This window comes from Leptopilina heterotoma, unplaced genomic scaffold, assembly GCF_015476425.1.
Source record: "Leptopilina heterotoma isolate Lh14 unplaced genomic scaffold, ASM1547642v1 Lhet_184, whole genome shotgun sequence".
Lineage (NCBI taxonomy): Eukaryota > Metazoa > Arthropoda > Insecta > Hymenoptera > Figitidae > Leptopilina > Leptopilina heterotoma.
Genome location: NW_025110903.1, coordinates 377,604 through 401,331, shown reverse-complemented (window position 1 = coordinate 401,331; position 23,728 = coordinate 377,604). Strand labels below are relative to the sequence as shown.

Sequence of the window (23,728 nt, the reverse complement as noted above, 5' to 3'; positions counted from 1 at the left end):
GAATTACCGCATTGGGTGTCGTGGTGAATACGGAAATCAAGGGGTCCCAATGCGGTGCCAGTTTTAAGCTTTAAAAAAACGAAAATACGTGACAGGAAGAAATAATTAGTGTCAGTGGAGAAATATGCGAGTTAAAGGAATGAGAAAATAATAATAGTGAGTGTGAAAATGAAATTTTAAGAAAAAAAGGTAAGTTGAACTGTCAAATATGGGCCCAATGCGGCATAGGCTGATTTCAATGCGCCACAGCAAAAGCAACTTTGACTGGTTTGAATGGCGTGAAATAGGTAAACAAACATTTTCTAACACATTTGTCTCCGTACACAGACACTTTTCACTAAATCTGCCAACGTACAATTGGTAAGCATCTTCTAAATTACAATAATCGAAAATATTGTTTAGATTCATGCAGAAACGTGGTTATAAAATAAAAAATTGGAAAGTAATGTAATGCAAATCATATGTCAGCTGGGCCACTGTGTTCGCTCGATTCGCTCTGCTTGCTTCTGCCCTCTACTGGCGACTTGCACTATGTACCGATTGTGTACCGCATTGAAAGCAGCCTACGCCGCATTGGACTCATATTTGACACACACTGTAAAAAATTCTGGTGTATTAAAACATACTGAATGTAATTTTACACAGCAATATTATAGGCTGGACGTAGTAAATTTACTAAGTTTCAAAGTAGTTTTACTATTTTTAATAATTTTACTTTATATGACTATGTAATTTAATAGTTTTGTGTAAATTTACTACGTCCGACGTAGGAAAATTTGATCACTATGTCCAGCATGTTGTATTACACTCGTCTGTTTTTTTACTTTATTCTGTGAATTTACAATGGTCATGTAAAGTTACCACGGATACGTAAATTTACGTTGTATTGCATGTAAGATTACATGCCGCGTGTATTTTTCCTTTAGCGCGGAGTTAAATATATTATATGGATGCTTGCACATGCTCAAAATAAAGTGAACTGCCAACACCGACATTTTGCCTTTTTTGTGTTTTTATTATTAGTATATATATTTTAGTGTTTTCAATTAGTATTATTTAACAGATTACGCATTAGTTAAATTACATGCGGCATGTTTTTGAACAGAACGCTATTTGAAGCAACCCATTTTAACATTGAGCATGTAAAATAACATGCAGGTTATGTCAAATGATCAGCCATTTGTAAAATTACACGCTTGACGTAGTGATTTTCTTTTCCTACGTCGGACGTAGTAAATTTACATGAGAATTTTTTACAGTGCAGTTCAACTTACCTTTTTTTCTTAAAATTTCATTTTTACACTCACTATTATTATTTTCTCATTCCTTTAACTCGCATATTTCTGCACTGACACTAATTATTTCCTCCTGTCACGTATTTTCGTTTTTTTAAAGCTTAAAACTTGCACCGCATTGGGACCCCTTGATTTCCGTATTCACCACGACACCCAATGCGGTATTTCGCGAATACCGCATTGGCAGGTTGGCACTTGCAATACGGAATCCCGTACCTCCCAATACTTTTTTTTTACAGGGTATGTCGACTGTCAGGTTAGCTCTTTCACACTTAACACATTAATATTTAATTATTCACAACATGATTTATCCTAATTATTGGATAAATTAACACTTTAACACTTTATTTCTTATTTTCAATGGTTTATTTCAACATTTTATGCTTTTTTATTTACATTTTCGACCAAAAACCGAACGTATACCGAACGTCTACCGAATTCAGTAGACGTTCGGTGAAAACCGTCCGACAGGGATAAAATTGTATTTTTTACAAGGTCGGGTAATTCGAAAGCAAAGCATTTTTAATCTTTTAAATATGGCAATGCTTGCGTTGGGTTTGAGGATGAATATCTTTATTCGTGTGTTCCATTTCACAAATCGTGCTTTTTTTTACCTGCAGCGAGAAAATTTATTGGATCTGCTAACACTGCAATCAGCTCAGTGCTGAGAATAATTTATTCAATGAAAACTAACTCATTGGAGTCATGTTTAGAGAAAGGTAGATTATGCGATTGCATAATTGCATAATTTTTTAAAATCAAGTAGAAACATTATAATATTATGTTAATTCATGTTTTAAACCTTCTACAACATGTTTCTAGAGCGCATAATATTGCATAATTTTTTACTTACTGCATAATTGTACTCTTTTTGCATAATGATCGCATAATAGGATCAAAATTTTCAAAATAGTGTTTTTTTAACTAAAAACCATGAAATTTTTTTCAGTTTCTTTATTTTTAAAATATTTTTTTAAATTAAATAATAAATAAGTTTTTAAACTGTTAACTAACTTGTTAAATGTTATTGAAAAATTAAATAAATCTTAAATTTTAAAAAGCAGTAAGTGCTATATATGATGAGTAACATCGTTTCCGGTCATTTTCCCGAATACATTTATACAAAATTTTGTATAAAGATGTTTCCGTTGTTAAATTTTTTTTCAGAATTTTAAAGAAACCACAGCAAAGATTTGTTTAGTGTTTGCCTCATTCAATTTCGTTTGGTCGTTTAAAAGTTATTTAATTATTATTTAATACCTGTTTTGTTTATAAAAATTTGTATAAACATAATATAAACAATTTTTTCGTTTTTTGATGAATTAAGTGTGGTGGAAACATTTCTTTTTATGCGTAGATTAAAATTTCTGAATTTTATTGCAAACACTTACTCCGAAAAAACTAAATTCTTACTTGGAGTCGCACATATATCCATTTTTTAATAAAAAACAAAAAAATTTTTGGGTACATAAATCTTCGGAAAATTAGATTCGGGAAAAAGGTATTTGGGATTTAGACATTCGGGTAGGGACGTAACAACCACACAGCAAAACCCCGCATTGCGGGGGGGCCTCTGGTTACAGGGGGCCTCGGCAACAATTTTTGTTTTAAATTTTAGACCGAATAATAAAATTATATATAATTATATATATATAAATTTTGCACTGAGCTCTCAGTACTTATTCCCCAGTACAATTTCAGTCCATTCTTCCGGCAGGGTTGCTGAAAATAACATAGTGACATACAAATAGTATAATCTGTGTAAATCTCTGGAATTTTTCTGTTATATATAATTACTTAAAATAAAATTATACTTGTTCAAAACTAGAAAAAATAACTGTCTAGCTTTTCGTCATGAAAGCATTTGTCTTGTCTCAAATGTTCTGATTTTTATAAAAGCGATTGCTTCAATAATAGAAAAACATTGTAAAATTTTTTACTAAAAAATGTAGAACGCTCTTTTACTTATTTCTCTAAAGTATAGGATTTAAGATTTTACTACAAATTTAAAGATGTCTGAACCAAAAAAAAGGTTCGAAAGCGGAGCTGCCAAACGAAAAAACAGAGAATTAGAGGACCAGAAAAAGAAACTGCCAAAATTGGATAATTTTACGATAAGAATTCAATCATCGGAGGCACCAGTCCAAAATAGTTCAAATGTTAGTAAAAATGTAGAAAAAATATAATTGAGATTCAAATTCCCAAACAACACTTAAAATTTAGTAATAATCAGAAACAAACCCACATAGCACAATAGTATGAGGTAAGGTTATGTTGAATACTAATCGTAAGGCACATAAGGTTACACGATATTGCTGTGGTAGACCTAAGGTGAACTAAAAACTTCCGCCATAGAGGTGAGGTTACATGTTAGGGTGTGGTGACTATATATGATAAGGCCATGGTAACCTTACACGTTGAGGTTGAGGTAACGTTACATGTTAAGGTTGAGGTAAGGTTACATGTAAAGGTTGAGGTAACGTTACATGTTAAGGTTGAGGTAAGTTTACATGTCAAGGCTGAGGTAAGGTAATTATTAAGTTGTAAGGTTGTGATAAGTTTACCAGTTATAGAAAATATTGAAAAAATAATTAATAAATAAATATTCAATTAAAATGTTAAGTTTGTTGCTCTTCTCTATTTTGGAAACCTGACATGAAGCAGAAAATTTTGAAAACAAATTTGGGGGGACTGGGATTCGAACCCGGGATCGACGCGCATAAACCTATCATTCTAACTAACTGAGCTAAGTAGAGAACTGGCAGAAGGAAAATTAATGTTGCCTTTAAGGTAAACCAAGAAGATGATTAACTCCTTGCAACATTAATTTTCCTTCTGCCAGTTCTCTACTTAGCTCAGTTAGTTAGAATGATAGGTTTATGCGCGTCGATCCCGGGTTCGAATCCCAGTCCCCCCAAATTTGTTTTCAAAATTTTCTGCTTCATGTCAGGTTTCCAAAATAGAGAAGAGCAACAAACTTAACATTTTAATTGAATATTTATTTATTAATTATTTTTTCAATATTTTCTATAACTGGTAAACTTATCACAACCTTACAACTTAATAATTACCTTACCTCAGCCTTGACATGTAAACTTACCTCAACCTTAACATGTAACGTTACCTCAACCTTTACATGTAACCTTACCTCAACCTTTACATGTAACCTTACCTCAACCTTAACATGTAACGTTACCTCAACCTCAACGTGTAAGGTTACCATGGCCTTATCATATATAGTCACCACACCCTAACATGTAACCTCACCTCTATGGCGGAAGTTTTTAGTTCACCTTAGGTCTACCACAGCAATATCGTGTAACCTTATGAGCCTTACGATTAGTACTCAACATAACCTTACCTCATACTATTGTGCTATGTGGGAAGTGTTAAACAGGTTTAGTATTATAAGCTTATCTGTTTTTTCAATTTAAAAATGTATTGCAAACTTCATAAAATGTTTAAGTTAATTAACTATTTTAATCTAAAATATGAGAAATCTACATAAATTTTAGAATTCTTATTTTAGTTTTTTACTTGTTCAAGAATTATATCAGAGTACCAGGTAAATATAACTTAAGTTAATAATAGCGTTGGAAGCTAATAATGAAATGATTTTACTAATTGAAATTATTTATAATTATTATATATAATACGCAGGATGAAATTGTATTTCTCGAAGAAGAGACGAAAATTTCTGAAGAAAGTGGAATCAATTTAAATAATATTAAATCAGGATCGGAATAACTTAATACTGTTGATATATGTTCGAAAGTTTAAAAAAAATTCCCAACTGACGTAGGTCATTTTAAAGACAGGGATTTAACAGATTCTGTTAAACAATTCATATTATCATATAGGCCTTGTCGGTCACAAGGGCCATTTGTGAAAGATCTACTCAAGGAAACAGACATTTTTCTGAAACGTATTATGCAGTTACAAACAATTCTGGCCAAACAATTCAAAGATTTTGGTTATGCTATTCGCCAATTCTAGATGCAACCTACTGCGAATCATGTTGGCTTTTATCTACATCATCAGACAAGTGGCGATCAGGAATTCGAAATTGGAAGGGCTTGGCAAAGAGAATTTAAATGACAATTTCAATTGAAACTTCCTGATGATGGTACATTTTCTTGCTAAGTATGATGATATACTTAAACAAGTAGTCAGTTTGCCGAAAGGCTCAACAAAATACTTGAGTCCACTGATACAAAATTAAATGATAGAATGTTTAGGACAAGAGTTACACCAAAACTTAATTTCTGACATTAAAAACAGTTCATTTTTTTCATGTATGTTTGACACAACTCAAGATATAACTAAAACAGATCAATTAAGTTTAGTACTTAGATGTTAAAATTGATCGAAATGAAAACGGCGAAGCTAATAATTTCGAAATTAAGGAAACTTTTCTTGGATTTTATGCGATAGTAGATCACACTGCAACAGGCATGACTGATAAAGTTCTAAAGCTTTTTTCGAAAAATTCGATTGATATACCTACACAAATGTCGTGGTCAAGGTTATTATGGAGCAAGCGTTATGAGTGGTATTTACAACAGAGTTCAAAGTAAAATAAAATCAATTGAACCAAATGCTCCATTCGTTCATTGTTGCAGTCACAATACCAATTTAATTATAAATTATGCTGTCAATGGAGTAGTTGAAGTTAAAAATTTTTTTTTGGTTATACAAAGTATATACCTCTTTTTTGGAGCTAGTATAAAAAGGTGGGAACTTTTATCACAATTCACAGGTGAATCATAGATTACATTAAAAAAGTTAAATCCTACAAGATGGTCTGGCAGAATATCTTCCTTAATGGCCGTAAAACTCAGATTCGTGGATATAATAAAGGATTTAACACAAATTCAGTTAACTGGTTCCAAAAGTGATGAACGCCAAGAAGCTACTAGAATTAAAAAAAATATGGAAAATTTTGAATTTACAGAGAAGACTACAATCAATGTAAAGAGGAAGCTACGCTTATTTCTAAAAAATAGAGAATGGAACCATTTTTCAAAGAAAAAAGAAGGCCTAAACGCAAGAGATTTTTTGATGAATTAGCAGATGATCACCACCTTTACGACAGTGAAGAAGCTTTTAAAATCAACGTGTTTTATCGCATTTTAGACATAATTAATGCACAGTTAATTAACAGATTCAAAGGAATGTACGAAATTGCTAATCTATTTTCTATTCTCGAACCAAAAATTTTTTTTAAACTAACCGAGGATCAAATCTTTGATTTGGCAAACAAATTACAATCACAATATTCTACAGATTTAACAAAAAAATTTCCAATTCAACTCATTAATGCAATTGCATTTTTTAAAAATGACGAAATCAACGAAAAATCAACAGTGGTTGATACTTTCAATACTTTATTGATTAAACATAGCTTTATGGAATGCGAATTTTCAGAAGTAATTACAGCTTTAAGAGTCTATTTGACTCTTTCAGTAACAGTAGCTTCGTGTGAACGAAATTTTAGCAAATTAAAGATTATAAAAAGTTATTTACGAAATAGAATTGGAGAAAGTCGTTTGAAAAATCTTTCATTATTAGCTATAGAGGAAGAAAACGCAAAAAAAGTAACAATAATGTTTTGATTGATAGATTTGCCAAATGTAAAGCAAGACGTGAAAAAATCTAATAAGTTATACCTTTTATAAATAAGTCTAAGCTTCATTTTTAAAATGTAATTCTTAAATTGTTGAAACAATTCAACGAAAATTTCTTCATAAAAATGTGAGTATAAATATTTAATTTTTGAATGCTTTTCTCAATTACATAAGTTAAAATAATTTTTGCATATTCAAATATAATTACTTTTATATTTTTAGTGCATTGAATTAAATAATATTAGAAATATTTCAAAAATTACGTTTCATTTTTTCATTAATAATTGTAAATTTGAAATGTTTGTCGCCTTAAGAGGGCCTCAAGAGGAATGTTGCGGGGGGGGCCTATTCGTTCCTTGTTACGTCCCTGATTCGGTTTCGGGAAATTGGTTTCAAAAAATAGCCAGTAACCGTTTCAAATCAAAAATTTTTTTTAAATGCAACATAATTTTGTAAAATGAACATTTTTAGCGCATAATTGAAGCAGAATTCTTTTTAATTGCATAATTCTGCATAATCGTGCTCATTTTAACGCAGAATTCATCTTTTTAGTCGCATGATTCCGCATAATTATACACAATTTAAGCGCATAATTCCGCATAATTAGAGGGACTCAAAATGCATAATCTACCTTTCTCTAGTCATGTTCTAATCTGTTTCAGAGCCTAGCTCTTAGCGTTTTGTTTTACTGGTGTCTAGTTTGGGGACTGAATTTCCTGGAAAACATTGAAAAAGTTCAATTGTCTTTTTTCAAAAAATTACTTGGTCTCCCTTATGCACTCCTAACTACGCTGTAAGGGTAAAGTCCCAAGCCACCGTTTTGAGTTGCGTTTTGTAACTAGGCCATGAGTGCAAATATAGCCAACATATATCTCTATCTCTCTCATACTCATGGCCTAGTTACAAAACGCAGAGCAAAACGCTGCCATTGGACTCCACCCTGAGACTATAGAAACGGGTAGCTTACATCTAGCTTACAAAGTTTTTAAACTCAACCTTTTCTGGCTAAATAAAATTTTTTTAATGGATGATTCGCGGTACCCCAGGATATATTTTGTTAAATTACTTAAACTATCAAGAAACAAACCGAATAATAAATACCACTCTTTAATAAAAGAATTCTCGCTCAATGTCGCTTACCCTGTAAAAAAAAAGTATTGGGAGGTACGGGATTCCGTATTGCAAGTGCCAACCTGCCATGCCAATGCGGTATTCGCGAAATACCGCATTGGGTGTCGTGGTGAATACGGAAATCAAGGGGTCCCAATGCGGTGCAAGTTTTAAGCTTTAAAAAAACGAAAATACGTGACAGGAGGAAATAATTAGTGTCAGTGAAGAAATATGCCCTACTAAAAATAAAATCAGGAATAGTCAGACAAATGGTCAGGCCGCCTGACCACTTTAATCCAGTTTTCTTACGATTCTGGATGGATCTCGTCAGAAATCTATCACAACTGATCAGGAGGAAGTTTAAAGTGGTCACAAGTTTGCTTCTATCCCCTCCTCTTTGTTGACCCCGCCCATAATTGGTGACTATTTGAGACCATTTGTATCTCATTTTTGACCATATTTTTAAGCCACTTCTGTTTTATTTATTTAAACAATATGCAAAAAGTTGCAACAAATTAATTTTAAAAAATATATTTTATTAATTAATATCAGTTTGTTTACATACGGAAGTTGTTCCAACTTGAAACTAATTCCCGGAATTAAATTAAGGTACTAGTACCGGTTAGAATTTTCAAAAAATCGAAATTTTTTTTTACGTATTCTTATTCCAAATCATCTCAAAAATACCTCTGTAAAGTATTAAGACGAAATTACAACTCAGTAAAAAAATATAACGTTATTTATAACTGTTTGCATGCGCGTCGCAAACTTTGAACCGGTTTTTCTCAAAATGAACTTTTTTCGCGCTGCGGACAGTTAATCTCTGGAACCGCTGAACCGATTTTGAAAATTCTTGGTGCGTTTTGTTTGTTAACATGTCGTGCATGAAAATTTACCACAATTTGACTAAAACATCAAAAAATAAAAATTTGGCAACGCAAAAATGGTGAAAAAACAGGCCATTTTTCCATCTAATTTTTAAAAACTTGAGCCAAAATTTTTTTTATCGATTTTTTGATAACGGTGGTAAAATGTCACGTAAGAAACCTTCCTCTTTAAGACCCAATTTGATTTTTTTGTTTCAGACTTGCCAATCCGGAGATTAACTGTCCGCAGTGAGATAATGCGTTTTTGACGTCGCTACTTCAGCGCCATCTACAATTTATCTCAAAGATGAAAACTAAAAGGACTAATTTTTTTTTTATTCTAGAATAATACAGCAATATGTAGAAAAAAGTTTTAATTGATAACTAATAAAGAGACTGAGAAATTTCGTTTTGAAATATCGCGTTTTGTAGCCTTCTAACCGGTACTAGTACCTTAAAATTTGGACCCTACGGGGATCGAACACCGACGCATGACCTAACCTAGTGCCTAAACTAACTGCCCTAACGACTGCGACTACCGAACCGACTTACATATTTCTGGATTCAACTGTCTATATAAAGAGCAACTGTAAAATAGTAAAATTCAATTACCAATATTACCAATAAATCAGAATAAACTGTTAAATAATTTTTATTAATTAATTATATTTCAATTTAGTCATAATAGGTTATGTGAATTAATAAAAATTAACATTATTAATTGAATCAATAATAAATTAAGTCTTAACTTTATAATTTGGAATGTTTCATAAACTATAACACTGTGTGACAAAATAAAAAAAGTTGCCAGCACTTTTATAGAGACCTAATACAAGTCGTAGGTCTAGTAAAACTATGAACAATGATGTGTGAGAAATTCCCCCAACACCCCCAAAATTTAATTTTAGGGGCAAAAAACCGTTTTTTGTGTTTTTATGTAGAGAATTATACGTAACTTCCGTAATTTTCAACCGATTTTCAAAATTGTTCTTTTGTTTGAAAGGGGAAAAGCACACCTTTTCAACCGTGTCTTGCTCGTTTAGTCAAAATAAAAATTGACAAAACCGCGGTTAAAATATTTGCGATTTAACGATTTTCATTACATTTTTTCAACTTTAACGAGCTTTTTAGAATAATATTAGAATTTACACATTTTTTTCATGATAATTTCTTAAAAGTATACTTAATTCTGCGTAAAATGAGCATTTTTTTAAAAAAATTTAATACAAATTGAGGGAGATACGTGAATTTTAAGATTTTAAAATTTTTTCGCTAAATTTACAAATATTTCAATTTTGTTGTGGAATTTACATCAGGGCACTTTAAATTTTGTATTCAGTAAATTTAATTGATTAACTAAAATGGCATGCATGTCAAACTTGTTTTTGATAGATTTAAATAAAGACAGAGTCCGTATTTAGAGGGGGTCCGGTTAAATTTTAACTTTTCTATAATTTATATTGTTTAAGTGTGTCAATGTTTTCAAACATTATTTAGGATTAAAATCTATTCTATAATCTTCAAATAAAGAATAACAGATAATTATTTGACAATTTATATAAGAATGCCTTAAAATTTCGTAAAATATAAATTTGAACTTCTACCACATTTTTTAATTATTTTTTATTGTCGAACTTTTCATATGCTTTTTTCGCAATACTGAAAAATTTTATTAATTTTGATAACATAGAATAGATTTGAATCCTAAATAATGTTTGAAAAACATTGACACACTTAAACAATATAAATTATAGAAAAGTTAAAATTTAACCGGACCCCCTCTAAATACGGACTCTGTCTTTATTTAAATCTATCAAAAACAAGTTTGACATGCATGCCGTTTTAGTTAATCAATTAAATTTACTGAATACAAAATTTAAAGTGCCCTGATGTAAATTCCACAACAAAATTGAAATATTTGTAAATTTAGCGAAAAAATTTTAAAATCTTAAAATTCACGTATCTCCCTCAATTTGTATTAAATTTTTTTTAAAAAATGCTTATTTTACGCAGAATTAAGTATACTTTTAAGAAATTATCATGAAAAAAATGTGTAAATTCTAATATTATTCTAAAAAGCTCGTTAAAGTTGAAAAAATGTAATGAAAATCGTTAAATCGCAAATATTTTAACCGCGGTTTTGTCAATTTTTATTTTGACTAAACGAGCAAGACACGGTTGAAAGGGTGTGCTTTTCCCCTTTCAAACAAAAGAACAATTTTGAAAATCGGTTGAAAATTACGGAAGTTACGTATAATTCTCTACATAAAAACACAAAAAACGGGTTTTTGCCCCTAAAATTAAATTTTGGGGGTGTTTGGGATATTTCAAACATACTACTTTTTTCAGTTTTTCAACACGAACAAGTTATTTAAAGTGCCATTTTACTGTCACACAGTGTAATACGAATACAGATTAATAATAATTATTATATCTGCATTTAAAATGAATTTAGTATTTAATATTAATTTAATTTAACATTATAATTTATAATAATAATGAATTATTAATGCAATATTGAAATTTTTATAAATTTTAAATTTAAATTATTAATAAAATCATTATAGTAAGAAATTATTCTATTAATGATTAATAATAATTTAAATATAACTGTATTTCAATTATAATGCAAATACTTCTCATAATAAGTACTGACTGGTATAGTAAATTACTAATATTATGAAACAAAATTTATTATTAATTAACTATATTAAATAATTACAAGTAAATATACATATATTAAATTAATATATTATAAATATACATTAAATAAATATATTAAATAATGTTAAAAGAATGGACCGAATGTTTTGATTTATTTACCTACTTTTGCTGTATAATTAATTCAATAATTATATGAATTTGAAAAATGAGAACTTTTGTTAAGTTAGAAGAACAATTTTTATAATAGAATAATGTATTCTGAAATGTAAAAAATAAATTTGAAAGATTTTATATGTATATATAAATTTTCATGAGACTACCAAAATTAGAAAGATGTACCAAAATTTTTATAGGTTTTGTGTTCACACATTTCAGAAATAGTCAAGAATTTCAGAAATGGTCAGGAATTTCAGAAATGGTCACAGCTTCGAAAATGGTGGGAGTAAAGTGGGAGGAGCTTGGAAAGTTTTTGGTTAGGAATGGTGAGAAACGTTCGAAAACGTCAGAAGTGGTGAGACTGTTCAGGAATGTTCAGAAATTCTGATCATTCATGACGATTCCTGATTTTATTTTTAGTAGGGTGCGAGTTAAAGGAATGAGAAAATAATAATAGTGAGTGTAAAAATGAAACTTTAAGAAAAAAAGGTAAGTTGAACTGTCAAATATGCGAGTCCAATGCGGCGTAGGCTGCTTTCAATGCGGTACACAATCGGTACATAGTGCAAGTCGCCAGTAGAGGGCAGAAGCAAGCAGAGCGAATCGAGCGAACACAGTGGCCCAGCTGACATATGATTTGCATTACATTACTTTCCAATTTTTTATTTTATAACCACGTTTCTGCATGAATCTAAACAATATTTTCGATTATTGTAATTTAGAAGATGCTTACCAATTGTACGTTGGCAGATTTAGTGAAAAGTGTCTGTGTACGGAGACAAATGTGTTAGAAAATGTTTGTTTACCTATTTCACGCCATTCAAACCAGTCAAAGTTGCTTTTGCTGTGGCGCATTGAAATCAGCCTATGCCGCATTGGGCCCATATTTGACAGTTCAACTTACCTTTTTTTCTTAAAATTTCATTTTCACACTCACTATTATTATTTTCTCATTCCTTTAACTCGCATATTTCTCCACTGACACTAATTATTTCCTCCTGTCACGTATTTTTGTTTTTTAAAGCTTAAAACTGGCACCGCATTGGGACCCCTTCATTTCCGTATTCACCACGACACCCAATGCGGTAATTCGCGAATACCGCATTGGCAGGTTGGCACTTGCAATACGGAATCCCGTACCTCCCAATACTTTTTTTTACAGGGTACTTAACACCCACATTCCTAGAATTATTTTCAATAAAAAAAAGTTTATTTTTCACCCTGACGCAACTTGTGCTTTTTGCAAACTTGAAAACGAATGTATGTATCACATTCTGCCCACGTGACCTTCCTGTTTGCTACTATTACTTGTACTGAAGTTAGTAACCTTCCGCCTAAGGATAAGTGGCTTTATGTTTTGTTATCTAGCAGTTGTGCATTAGTTAAGCAATTTGTTAACAAGCTCATTAAAGTCTTGAACACACGTTTAAGTCGTGAATAATTTAGCAATTTTTTGTTTTTTATTTTAAAACGAAATAGATTTATTATTTTTAAGAAAGCAAATTACAGGTCTTTACATTTTGGCTCCTTGAGCAACACTGACTCCTCTACAATTTTCTTATCGGAAGTCCTCCCCTTTTCCCTTCCCCTACCATTTACTTCCTACTACTTAACCCCTTCGCAGTCATGACTAAAATCTCATAAGTGGGCTAAAAATGTCGACAACTTTTTAGAAAACTAAAATTTGCGCACACGGGCATACTATTAATGAGTGTAAGACAAATATTATATAAACAATTACTAATTTTTGTGCCCGTTTCGGAAATAATAATTTTAACAACTAGTAAAATGAGTGCTCAATGTTTACTCCGATATTTCAGATAAAATTTTTCATTGACGCATAAAAACACTTAGCAACTAAATAAACAAATGAATAGATTTGATTATCTTCAAAAACTCCCTAGTTCTACGTTTGTAGTTGGATCTTGAACGCTGTTGTGTGCAGGAAAAGAGTAAATGAACAAAAATAATAAATCAATGACAACATTGAGTAAATATATATGATTTATTATAAGGTGCAACAAGAAGATATACCCTCAAATTAAAATTGACGTTGAAATATATGTACATAGAGTAAATGCACCAGTGGTAAATTAATTAAGCTCATTAAATATCTTGCTTTGACTTTAAAGACCTATGAATTTTTCAAACAAAAAAATAGGTAAAAATTTACTACTGGCTGGGCTAAAAATGACGTCATAAATATCTTGTATTTTTTAATTCTCTGTAACTCTCACATAGTCTCCATCCACTTTAAAAAATAAGTGTCTTTGTTTAGTGCTTTAATCCACTTCAGGTGCACTTACCCTATTGTACACTTACATCATAATCTTAAAACAATTAATTCAATTTTTATAAAACAATTCTTATTTTGTAAAAAAAATAACATTTTTTAAATTTTTATATTTGTTAAAGCTCACTAAATAAAATTGGAAAAAATTTAAAATATTTAGGGTTCCGTTGTACTTACAGTGGGTTTTCAGTTAGTAGTGGCAAGACTGACATTGTAATGTTAGAAAAACACTATAAAATAAATATTTTGAAACAGATAAAGAGAAATCTTCGTAATTTATCGACTAAAAATAAGTACACTAACATGTATTTTATAGCCAATTTATAACCCATTTACTCCCAAACCATTTTTAAAAGATTTAGAATTAAAACTTAAGCTACCCAAACCAGTAATTTCCCTGAATTCTCTAATAATTTTGACATGTTTCGTGTTTATGTATATTATCAACTTTATAAAATTGTGAATTAATAATGTAGGACATAATTTACTGTAATTTCATTTAGATTTCTCTTTAAACAGTTTCAACTAAATTGACTCGAATAAAATAAATTGTATTGCACATTTGTAAAGTATTAAAAAACTTACTTAAATTTGAGCGAACTTCAGTTTTTCAGCACATGTATGGAATGTTCCTTTTCAGTTAACTACATGTTTACAACATAAGTAAATATTGATATAATAAAAATTATAAATAAAACATGATATAAGTTTTGCTGCTTAAATTTGAACAAATATAGTGTCAAACATATTGAAGAATGTTCACAAACTAGACCACGAAATTTTGGACTGATTTTACACTCAATCCGTATAAGGTCACTTCTTTGTGTTAGCCTTTTCCATATCAGGCTAACTAACACTATATTACTTTAATAAATCCAAATTACTAACTCTACACCGGGTATAAGATGGAGAAAATTTTATATTTTCTTTTTAGAAATCTTGATTCTCCTCTTTTATGAATGTGACGTAGTTTGTGAATAACCCCACATTAACTATCAAACACACAACAAATTTTTTTAATTTGGGCTTCTCACTATGAATACTATATATGGGCAATTCTCCACGAAGTGGTAACTTTTGACTACGGCTACTTTTTTATTAAAACTTTCTATTCAGAAAATTAATTTTTTTGGAAATTACCAATGTAGATCTTTTTAATAAAGCTTGAAAATAATTATTTTGTTGATATTTGAGCTTAAACTCTTTTTTTAATCTTTTATAAACAATTTCAAAATTTTTAGTTTAGAGATTAAAAAATAAATTTAAGAAAGTCAAGTTTTGTCCATTAATAATAAAAATAATGTAAAAACAGATAAAATCGAAGAAAAAAATCCACGAAACCCGTTAAAATTAATAAAATCATTATTCTTTACATAATATTAAAGAGATTTGCTTACTCTAAACCACTATTATTTTTATTTTTGTAATTATGTATTAAGAATTCAGTTATTTTCGCGGAACTGGAGTTTACATATACCTACCATTAAAATGCGCAGTAAAATACTATTAATTTTTGTAGTTTTAAAACTAAAAATGCTATTTCTTTATGCAAATTTAACATAAATAGGTACAACTTGTTAGCTTGATAATATAAATAGTAGGTAAAATCGCATTAAAAATTTCAATAAAAATAATGAAAATCCATAAAAATGTAAACTCCGGTTCCGAATAACAAAATAGCATCTCCACTTGAAGAAAGTATTAAAAAAAATATTTTTACACAAATTTATCATTGAAAATTGGAAATAACATATAGAAACTTAATTTTGGAGATGAACTTTCGAATGGTGTTTTTATTTATATAAAAACACGATTAAAATAAGCTTTGTGTAAAATAAACCATATTAGACTTCATGATTTCTGTGTGGAGAATGGAGAAAAGTTTAGCCAATTCCAATTAAATCATAACTTTTGTTTCGAAAAAGAAATTTTTTCGATTATGATATTACTAAAAAACATAGTAAAGATTAATTGTCTAAAAGTTCGAAGCAGATTTGAAAATAATTTTTAAAGTTTTATTAAATAGGTAACAGTTAGGAATAAAAAGTGATCATTGAGTTAAGAATCACCCATTTTGGAGTTGTTGAATCCGAATCCCAGGTTGCGTACATTTTTAAAAAGAAAAATGTCCCAATATGGACTTTTGGGGTTGCAAATTACGAATATAAGGACATTTTTCTTTTTACTCAATTTTTTTAAAAAATTATGCAGCCTCGAATTCGGATTCATCAATCCCGAAAACATAGATGCCCAGATCATAAAAAGGATTTTTTGTGTGTCTGTGATTTACCTTTACAGTAGTTTATTATATAAATGATACGAGTTTTTGTACTACGCATACACGAACTCAAACAACTCTATCTCCATTCCAACCATATTGTGAAAATAAACACAAAATTTCTAATCAAAATCGAAACGAAAGAAAAATCTAAATATTTGTACTATAGTTTCGTAGGATTCTTTGAATTCGATCGATAAGAAATTAGTGAAGTTCCTGATAAAGAGTGGAATATGGTTGAAAGTCAGTTACACCTTGAGCAGCTAACTCTGCTATGGTACGCTCTAAATAATTTTTATCCGGATATCCGTGTCTGGAAATCGAGGGTCCTAATTCTGTTTTGTGATGAATTTTATTCCACGTAACAACGTCTTCTCGTCCTGTTGTTACGGATCGTCCAATAGTGAAAATCAGTCTTCGATCAAATGCAACCTGAAGCAGTCTTAATACTTTTCGTCCCAATTCATTGTCTGGAAGATAACAAACTCTTGGAAATCCCACTGCGTAATACATTTCACCTGGATTAGGATGTTCTGGACCTTGGATTCCTGATGGAATGCTATTATCAAAATAAAAACATATTATGTACAACCTGATACTAATTTTAATATAAAATTATAATATTTATATTATTATTATAATATAAAATCTAATACAATTATAATATTTAAGGGATAACATGACAAAATTTTTTATCATCCTAGATGAATAAGTTTTCATCAAATATTTCAGTTTTATAACCTTCTTTCGAATTTTTCTTTAGTGATATGATTAAAAATTATTAAATGCTATGGTATGGCTGTCATAAATTTTAATAGTTTAAATGGTATTGAGTCAAAAGTTCCAATTCCGAAGGACCCAAATTATTATTTTTCCAACAGTCGTATTTCCAAACATTGTTTTTTTTATTTTTCAAATTTCAAAGTGCAATTTCAAATCAGGAAACTTTCAGTTATTATCGTTGTTATTTTTATAAATTGTCATTCGACGTTTGCTCCTTCCAAAATTATGTAATGTAATTAAAAATTTTATTCAAATTTAAAAATAGTAAACAGTGAAATTATATTAAATTGTAAATTAGTGGAAATACAAATTTTATTTGAATTATAAAATAGTGAACAGTGAAATTATATTAAATTGTAAATTTTAATTATGGCAGAATTAATACAAGTCGGAAGAAAATTATTTACATATCGAAGGATTTCTGTACTACAATCATTCAGATAGAAAAAATAATGTGAAATATTGGAGATGCCTTATTTTTTCAAACAACTCCAATGCTTTTTCACTTATTTAACAATTCAACACTTTTTATTTTTAAATTTCATACTTTGGTAAATTTATATTTTGGGCTTTGGAACTTTTGTACTTGTGGAAAAATAAATTTTGGATCTTTTCATTTTGGAAATTTTTTCTTGTAACTTTTCGATTGGAACTTCTGTTTTGGAACTTTTGTACAGTTGAGGTAAATCCGGACAGGGGGTAAATGCGGACAAGAGGGTTTGGAGCTTGAGGTAACTTTTTTTAAAACCTTCCTTAGAAACTAAGCTGTCCGGATTTACCCCAACTTTTAGGAAATTTTCTAAATCGTGGAGTGAATCCGGACAGTTAGTTTTATGCGATTAAAGCTTATCTAAATTTTTTTCTGCACCATAAAATTAATCTAGGGAACTCAAGGAAGAAATTAATGCAATTTTATTAATATAAAACCGAAGAATAGGTATTTTGTCCAGATTTACCCCAACTGACCCTAATTGAATTTTGTGATAAGAATTTTATTACTTATCAAAATAATTGAATGTCTGCAAACATTTGTAATTTTTTCAAAATTCAATTTTTAGTGTTTTTAACTAAAATTCTTCTATAAATCTATTATTTTTAATAATTAATTAAATACATATTAGAGTCATTCCATTATATTTCGACTAAAGTCGTTGCCAACAAATTTTAAAAAATTGTAATATTTTGCAGGAATGATTTTAAAGACATTAGAATCACTGAACAAAACGAATTTTTAATAATATTTTTTATATTTATTGTAAATTAAGCATCTAAAGTATACGAAGTCGTAAAAATTATCACTTTTCCATCTATTAGAAAATATTAAAGAAAACAAATAATTTACTATGAAAACGTAAAAAAATTATTAGAGTTTATTAAGAATGAATTGGTTTAGTATTAAAAATTGATCATTAAATTGAATAAAAAACTTATGAAATATAAAGTACCTGTGATTAACTTTTAATTTTTCTTATCACTTTCTTTTTTTTCTTCACAAGTGTGAAAAAATAAGCAATTAATATTGGCACTTTGCTTATTTTCACGATTTTCATATGTACATAACTTTTACCGAGAAAAATAAAAAATATCGAAAATTGGATATTAGTAATTACTTAATCACTAAATACACACACTGGAAAAAAATTTTCTTTGGTCCCGATGCTATTTTTGGAAATAATTAATTTTAAACTTTTCACTATTTTTATCAGGTTAATACAATGTGATTTTTTTAAACTGAAGTTGGTTCAAAACGATAAAACAAGAAGAGCTGACTTCGTCCTTTAGAAAACACATGTATTAACCTGATAAAAATAGTGAAAAGTTTAATATTCATTATTTCCAAAAATAGCTTCGGGACCAAAGAAAATTTTTTTCCAGTGTGTGTATTTAGTGATCAAGTAATTACTATCCAATTTTCAATATTTTTTATTTTTCTCGGTAAAAGTTATGTACATATGAAAATCGTGAAAATAAGCAAAGTGCCAATATTAATTGCTTATTTTTTCACATTTGTGAAGAAAAAAGGAAGAAAGTGATAAGAAAAATTAAAAGTTAATCACAGGTACTTCATCATTTTTCATTTAATATTTTTTATTAATAATTGTTTTTATCAATTTATAATACTAAACTAATTCATTCTTAATAAATTCTAATAATTTTTTTAAGTTTTCATAGTAAATTATTTGTTTTCTTTAATATTTTCTAATAGATGGAAAAGTGACAATTTTTACGACTTCATATACTTTAGATGCTTATTTTACATAAAATATACAAAATATTTAAAAAATTCTTTTTGTTCAGTAATTCTAATGTTTTTAAAATCATTCCTGCAAAATATTATAATTTTTTAAAATTAGTCGGCAACGACTTTAGTCGAAATATAATGGAATGACTCTATAAAAAATATTTATTGCTTAACCGGAATTTGAATTGTAGGTGCGCTTGCGCAGTATTTAGAACGCAGTGTGAGAGCGCTGTGTGTATGTGTGCGATGGTAAATGTAAGAGTCTCGAGAGAGAGAGAAATTGCGTTCTCTTTGAACCACCTAACTGTATGGTCACATAAGTTGTTTTTTTTGTTTTCGGCGTAGTTTTTTTTGCGCCAATTTCTATATGTGTGTTTTATAATAGTTTTTCTTTCTCGAACCCGGAGCGGATTTTATTAAAATTTATCGTTAAGAAGTATTTGGATAATTGTTGTTAACAATTTGATTTTTTCAATTTTGTTCACGGTATATTTGCGAATTTGAACTCAGCTTTACACTTGTATATAGCCAAGATGGCTAAATTTTTCGTATATCAAAGCACATGTTTTTTTTCTTTTGGTTAAAATGGATTTTCTGCATTTCACTTTATAAAATATTTATTTTTATAATAATAATATTAATATTAATAATAATATAATATAATAAATATAATATAATATATTAATATTAATATTTTTTTTTTGCTTAGGGAATTTTGGGAAATCTGCCTACAGATACCTTGGATTCCGCACTTTTGTACTATGAAACAAAAGAGAATATTAAAAAAAGATAAATAAATAAATGTTATAATAAATTTAATAAACTGGCGACCTACTACCAGCCCGACCCACTAAAACCCGTAACCCTTCTTCTGGAGCCCTTTACCCTCCCTCGGAACTGTCGTGAGACTTTAGCCTTCGAGGGTGGCGCTCCAACTCTGTCGCTAATGCGACCTTCTTCTTTTCTCTGCGGTTTTTCTGCGTACGTAGTTAAAAAAACTATTACAAAGTCTAAGCGGAATTTACAGCACAACAATAATAAAAAAATAAATTTTTTTAAGAAGTGTAAAAAGTCAAAAGATAAAATTGTAAACGGATATAAAAAAGAAAAGAAAAAAAATAAACACGTATATAATGTTGAAAATAAAAAAGAATAAAAAACACAAAACAAATTAAAAAATGTATAAGGACAAATAAATCACAAAATAAATTAATAAGAAACGAACAAACAAATTAAAAGCTGTTTAAATTACGCTTTTTGGCGGCCGTCGAGATCCTTCCTCGACATAACCGAGATTATAAAGTTCTCGACCTGCCGCCAATTTTCTTTCGACTGGGTCATCAGCGATACCATGTTCTCCGGTGTAACGTGACTGTTTACACCTTCGAACATGGCCCGCCTCTCCAAGTTCCATTTTCTGCATGAGAAGAAGGTGTGCTCCGCGTTGTCCTCAGGGAACTGGCAATATGCACACACCTCGTCCTCGCGTAATTTAAAGCGACACAGGTACGAGTTAAAACACCCGTGACCTGTGAGCGCCTGAGTCAAATAATAGGAAACCTGACCGTGTTTCCTATTTATCCAGGTGGCGAGTGCCGGGATAAGGTGATAAGTCCATCGACCTTTTTCCTCACCATCCCATCTTTCTTGCTATCTTTCTATGAGCCTGTGCCTCGCTTCTTTGCGGATCAGGCCCTTGCTTGGTCTTATTTCCTCATCCAAGGAACTGCTTTCTTTAGAAAAGAGAAACATTTCTTTCCTTTCCCTCGCCAAAAGATCTGCTGGCGGGACACTTGCAAGGACCTGCACAGCACTCGTAGATACCGTCTTATATGCAGAGATGATACGCGTTGTTATCGATCTCTGCGCCGACAGTACCTTTTCACAGATGGTCACACATCTTTTAGTCCTCAGGGATGGGGCCCACGCTGGTGCTGCATACAGCATTTTAGCGTGGGCGACACTCGCCACCAGTCTTCTTTTTTGTTTACGGGGTCCGCTAACATTTGGCATTAGCCGTGAAAGATTAGCCGCACACTCGATGGCCTTATTTGACGCCGTAGCCATGTGGTGGTGGAAGTTTAACCTTCCATTCAACTCCACACCAAGATATTTAATTTGCTTACTCCACTTAACCTCGAATCCGTCTATCACGATTCGTGGAAGCTCGTAACAACGTCTGTCTGTGACCAGCAGTGCCTCGGTCTTTTCCAGGGCCATTTCAAGACCTCTGGTATCCAGCCAGCTTTTTGCTAGTCGCAGACATTCGTTCACCAATGTCCCAAGAGCCTCCTCACTTTCGGCAGTGCACACGAACAACGCGTCGTCCGCAAAGCCGATGATCACCGCACCTTCGGGATCATCGTAAGATACATTCCATACAAATGGACCCACCCTCGAGCCTTTAGGAGCCCAACGCTGCATCTCTTCCCTGAGTGTGCAGGTGTCTCTCTCATATATAACCCACCTGTTGCTAAGATAATTATTAGAGCTGTGCAAAATAATTCGAACCGAACTGTTCGAATATTTTCTCGTAGTTCGAATGTCGAATGTCGAATATTCGACATTCGTACTAGGCGATGTCGAATGTCGAATGTTTAACATTTAATCCCTGTACTTAGAGTAATTTAAGATAAAAATATATACACTGGGAAAGAAAAGGAAATAATTTGCAGCGTAATTTTACATTTTCTTCTTCTTTTTTATTACAAATCAGAATTACTAGAAAAATATTTTCTAGAATTATTACAAAAATTCTTGTTTACAATGAATTTTGAAACAATACCTTTTTCTAATTTCATTAAATAATTGAATTTTAGAATAACTTCCATCAAAATAATAATTAGAATTAACTTAGAAAATTTTTTAGTTGAAAACAGTTGCAATTTTCCAAATTAATTTAAATTCAGAAGGTTTTAAACTAAATTTTAAAGTGAGAAGAAAATTCCGCTTAACAATTATTTTGACATTTTATTTTTAATATACGAATATTCATCTATAATAAAGAGAAATTTTTGTTTATATTTGAAAGTTTTTTAACTAAAAGATAAATTTTAATCTTTCTTCTTTGATTGAAATTATTCCTCTCAGTCTCACAACTGGAGACTCTCCCCTTCATATATAATTATTTATTTAAAAAACTATTTAAGTTTTAAATAATTTTATTTGAAATTGAACCAGTTTAAGCAATTGTTGTTTTTTAAGTATTACTTATAAAAAAATTGTAATTGTTGTTTTTTAAGTATTACTTATAAAACAACAATTGCTTAAACTGGTTCAATTTCAAATAAAATTATTTAAAACTTAAATAGTTTTTTAAATAAATAATTATATATGAAGGGGAGAGTCTCCAGTTGTGAGACTGAGAGGAATAATTTCAATCAAAGAAGAAAGATTAAAATCAGGGACCGTCTCGAAAGTTTTAGTGTTAAATATGAAGAAATATGTTATATATGAAATATGTTATATATGAAGGGGAGAGTCTCCAGTTGTGAGACTGAGAGGAATAATTTCAATCAAAGAAGAAAGATTAAAATCAGGGACCGTCTCGAAAGTTTTAGTGTTTGAGTTGACACGAAACTAAATTAACAAAGTGACTTTAGTTTCAAGTCGACACGAAACTAAATTAACAAACTGAGTTTAGTTTCGTGTCGACCCGAAACTAAATTAATAAATTAGATTTAGTTTCGTGTCGACTCAAAACAAAAGATTGAAAAACATAATTATTTAGTGTCAATCATAGAAAAATTGTTTCCCCTGACTTACGTAACTAGAGCAACGTAAGTAATTAATGTAAGTTATGTAACCAGAGTAAATTACGTAACTATAGTAATTTACATAATTAAACGAAGTTACGTAACTAGAATAACTTACGCAATTAATCAAACTCACGTAAGTTACGAAACTAGAATAACTTACGCAATTAATCAAACTTACATAAGTTACGTAACTTACGTAAGTTTGATTAATTACAAAATTAAGTAAATTTGACCTTTTACGTAACTTACGTAACTTACATAAGTTTGATTAATTGTGCAAATGGAGTAATTTTGACCATTTACGTAAGTTACGTAACTTACGTAAATGTGATTATTTGAGTTGACGGTGTAAATTCCACCATTTACGTAAGTTACGTAACTTGCGTAAGTTTGATTGATTGCGTAAGTTATTTTAGTTATGTAACTTACGTAAGTTTGGCCGTTTACGCAAGTTACTGTAGTTACGCACTTTACTCTAGTTACTGTAGTTACGTACTTTACTCTAGTTACGTAAGTTATTCTAGTTACGTAACTTCCTTTAATTATGTAAATTACTATAGTTACGTAATTTACTCTGGTTACGTAACTTACATTAATTACTTACGTTACTCTAGTTACGGATGACAAGGGAAACAATTTTTCTGTGATTGACACTA

General features: G+C 30.1%; 1 protein-coding gene across 2 annotated transcripts in view; it reads right to left on the bottom strand.

Annotated features, from left to right (window-relative positions):
* Window positions 1-13,704: 13,704 nt before the first annotated feature.
* Window positions 13,705-23,728, bottom strand: part of LOC122500414 (protein deltex) — a 71,920-nt gene continuing 61,896 nt past the window's right edge. For both annotated transcript variants that reach the window (XM_043609334.1, XM_043609335.1), the window contains exon 6: window positions 13,705-16,848. In XM_043609334.1, coding sequence (XP_043465269.1) covers window positions 16,494-16,848 — 355 coding nt within the window. In that variant the 3' untranslated portion in view covers window positions 13,705-16,493. The remainder of the gene's footprint in view (window positions 16,849-23,728) is intronic.